Below are 3,549 nucleotides of genomic sequence, written 5' to 3' on the forward strand. Positions count from 1 at the left end.
ATCCCGCCCCCCTCCCCCGCAGCGACGGCAAGAAGGGCTCCAGCGAGCAGGCTGAGGCGATCAAGGCGCAGCTGGTGGCCTCCATGGAGCGGCAGAACCTGGTGGTGTACGCCGTGGAGGGCGCCAGGGAGGTATCCCTGGGGGTGGCCAGCGGGCTGGCCTTTGTGTGGACGGGCAACCTGGCGGCGCCGTACGCGGGGGCGTTCCTCATGCAGGTGCGTTTTAGGGTTCAGGGTCGTGGGTTTTGGGTTCTGGGTGCAGGGTTTGGGTCCAGATAGGGTGTTTGGGGAGAGTGTTGGTTTCGGGCTGGTGGGGGGTTGAGCGTAAGCAGCGGGCCGTGCGGAGCGATCGCGCGGGCGCGGAACGCGGGCGGGCGGGCTGTTGGGCTGCCATGCCGGGCCGGTGCCTACTAGTCGAGCTGTCGGGGCACGCAGCTGCTGAAGGCCTGAAGACCCCTTCGACTGATGACCACTTCCGGCGCCAGCCCCAATCAACCAACCAGCATCTCAAACCTCAAACCTGAACGATTGAAACCTATTCTAATGCAACCCACCCGTCACGTTATTTCAACCACAGGCCCTCTTCTCGGGCTACCAGCGCTTCTGCCTCGACCGCCAGCGCCGCCGCCGCCGCGCCGCGCTCGCGCGCATGCAGGAGCGCAGCGCGAAGATGCGTGACGCCGTCGCCGCCGCAGTGGCCTCCAAGAAGGCGCGAGAGGGTGCGGCGGCGGCGCCCTCTGCCGACCCCGCGGATGGCGCCGTCGGCGCTGCCGACGAGCGGCGGGGAGCAGAGGTGCCGGCCTCGGAGCCGGCGGGCAGCAGCGGGGGTGGGGTCGAGCAGGCGGACGAGCGGCTGACGCCGGCAGCGAGGGTGATGCTATCAGATCTGGAGTTCCGGCGCAGCGGCGGCGGCGCGGCCGCGCTGCGGGACGCCCAGCGAGAAGCTGACCTGGCAGAGATCAGGGCGGCGCTCGCCGACCCCCCGGCTGCCGCAGATCCCACCAGCAGCCGGGCGGACGGCGACGCCGACCAGCCGCCGGGGCCGGGCGGCGCCAGCGGCAGCGTGGCGGCGGAAGCGGAGGAGGCGGACGCGCGACTGGTGGCGCTGCTGTCAGATATGATGCGGTCGCCGGAGGGACGCGGAGTTGTGCGGCGGTTTAAGGACGCCAGCGGCGGCGGCGGCGGCGGCGCGGGCGCGGCGGCAGCGAGGGGCACGGGCGGGGACGACGTGTCTGCGTACATCGAGGGGCTGTTGTCTGATCCCGATGTGAAGGCGCGCCTGGTGCGGGAGCTTGAGGCGCGGCTGTGCGAGATGGCGGAGAGGGAGGAGGAGGGGCGGCGGGGAGGCGGCGGCGGCGGCGGCAGCAGCAAGGGAGGCGGCGGGGAGTAATCATTGCTGCAGCCAGGGTTGTGGGTGTTGCTGGGGAGAAGGGTCTCGTAGCAAGGGCAGCCGCGCAGAGGGTCTAGTCTGAAGGGGCCGCGCTCGCCACTGAGCCTGGAAGGACGCAGGAAGCCGGATGGAGGGTGGGGATGGCAAGGATCCCAACACTAGTGTCTGCAGTGCCCTGTGTGCAGTCTGTGCCCCTCGCGACTGGTCAAGGGGGGCCTACCAATTCATTGCCACACAGAACCACCCTCTAGTGCGTAATGCCAGCAGCAACGCGTCGCTGGCGCAGCCGATTGAACCCATAGTCCGGTCAGACCCAAGCTGGCAAGCTGCCCGGGTCCCGCTGTGAACCACGTGACCTTCTCCCGCGCCGAATCGTGCGGCAGTGAGTCCTGCCGCTGCACAAGATCGCGCCTGATCATAGCCATAAGCAACCTAAAGGCCTCGCTTTGCGAGATGAAACTGCCAACCAGAGGGGGGGTGCAAACCCTGTTGGGGGCTGAAAACCTTGGATCGCCCCGAGGTTGATGCGTCGCTTGCTGAGCTGGCCGCTACGCGCCCAGCAGCTGCAGCTGTAACTAAGCGCACCCAGCATCGTCGGCGGTGATCAGACAGCGTTTCAATAATGTCCCCTGCCCTTGTGGTGCTGGCCGTTGTCTTGTCGAAATGCGTGCGTGTTCTGCGGTGCTCAATGCGTGTGGTGAGCCCAAGTGGCGAGTAGGGTTCCCTGAGCGGCGCATGGTGGTGAGTGTGCCGCCTCGGCATCGCACCCATGACTGCAGCCATGGTCAATGGGATTACTGCGCCTTCCCCTTTCAGAAACGCCCCGTCAAGCAGCGTCAACTGTGTGCCCACGTGCTCGTCAACATTGGACGCCTGCGGCAGCTTTTACGTCTGGCAGCAGCGTCTCGTCCCTGGTCTGATGGCCCAGTACATGGAACTATGCAAAAAAGGGTTACTTTCAATGCTTTCAGGAGCTGCATGTGTGCTTGTCAGTTTGTTTGGGGGTGGTCCTGCCAGCAGCGGTCCCTGCTCATCCGGCCACATCAGCATCTCTGCGCATGACAGGTCGCATGCCCCGGCCTGATTTTGGATGCCCATGCAGGCTGCTGTGCCTTTATTGAAACAAATTTCATGTGGATTACTTATTTCACGCCCATCCACCACCCATATACGCTTCCAGAGCTAAAGATCGCGCCAGATCGGTCTGGAGTACGCTCCATCGCTCGTGGCCATATGCAGCAGTGATATGGATGCAGGAGATCCCAGCAGGGGCACGCCAAGCTTGCAGGACATCTTCAGCCTGCGCAGACCTAAGGACTTCAAGGCGGGCTTGTCGAGCGGGGCCAAGTCTTTTGGAAAGGGCCTCGTGGGAGGAATTGTTGGCCTCATAGCGGCGCCCGTGGTAGGGGCCACGCAGGATGGGTTCGTCGGGTTTGCAAAAGGTGTCGCCACCGGTGGGTGGCAGTCGCGCTGCGCCGCTGCTTCGCGCCCGCTGCCGCACCTGTATCATGTGTGCGCTGTGCATCGTGTTGATGCCATGGTCTTGAACAGCAACACGACACTCGCACAAGCGAGGCGAGAGTCGGCACAGCGACGCGCCCGAGCTCAACCGACGCGCGACGCCATGTGGCGCCACGTATCAGCAGCAGCACACGCCCCGGCCCCCGCCCCGTGGGGCCCCACTTCGCACCACGCGCCCTCGCCCGCGCCTGCGCTCACCACGGCCGCGGCCCCGCGCGCAGGCATCGCGGGCGCGGTGATACTCCCGGTGACGGGGCTCTCTGTTGGCGTGGTGCAGGCCTGCCGCGGCGCCATCAACCAGCCGGAGGCCATCGCCGCCGCCAGCCAGGGCAAAATATGGGACACGGTGAGGCGCGCCGAGCGCCACAGGCCTACATATGACCGCGGTTCGTTCCACACGCGGCATCGGCCGGCGCCGCAAGCGTGCGCGCGCGCGCGCGCCGGCAGGCGGGCGCGAGGCGGCCCAGCGGCCGCCTTGCGAGCCCAGCTGCCGCCTGGGGAACGGGCGACCTGCAGGGCCGTTCAAGTTTCCAATCCCGACCCCAACCTCACGTGTCCGCAGCCATGCTGCTGCTGACCCTTGGGGCAGCCCCGCAGCAGCCCGCCCCCCGCCTTGCAGCGTACAGGCCTGACCCACCC

The 3,549-nt window shown here is 66.8% G+C and overlaps 2 protein-coding genes across 2 annotated transcripts; both read left to right on the forward strand.

The window, feature by feature from the left end:
- Positions 1 to 83: 83 nt before the first annotated feature.
- MNEG_15206 (hypothetical protein) lies at positions 84 to 1,389 on the forward strand (the record flags this gene model as incomplete). Its single annotated transcript, XM_014036322.1, has 2 exons — positions 84 to 215; positions 577 to 1,389. 2 exons carry the CDS (start codon positions 84 to 86, stop codon positions 1,387 to 1,389), a joined length of 945 nt encoding a protein of 314 aa, XP_013891776.1.
- Positions 1,390 to 2,635: 1,246 nt separating this feature from the next.
- On the forward strand, positions 2,636 to 2,843 carry MNEG_15207 (hypothetical protein; the record flags this gene model as incomplete). Its single annotated transcript, XM_014036323.1, has 1 exon — positions 2,636 to 2,843. A coding segment is annotated over one exon (208 nt), but the record flags the coding sequence as incomplete, so codon positions are not given.
- Positions 2,844 to 3,549: the final 706 nt, after the last annotated feature.

Source organism: Monoraphidium neglectum (assembly GCF_000611645.1).
Source record: "Monoraphidium neglectum strain SAG 48.87 unplaced genomic scaffold scaffold05126, whole genome shotgun sequence".
NCBI classification, from domain to species: Eukaryota; Viridiplantae; Chlorophyta; class Chlorophyceae; order Sphaeropleales; family Selenastraceae; genus Monoraphidium; species Monoraphidium neglectum.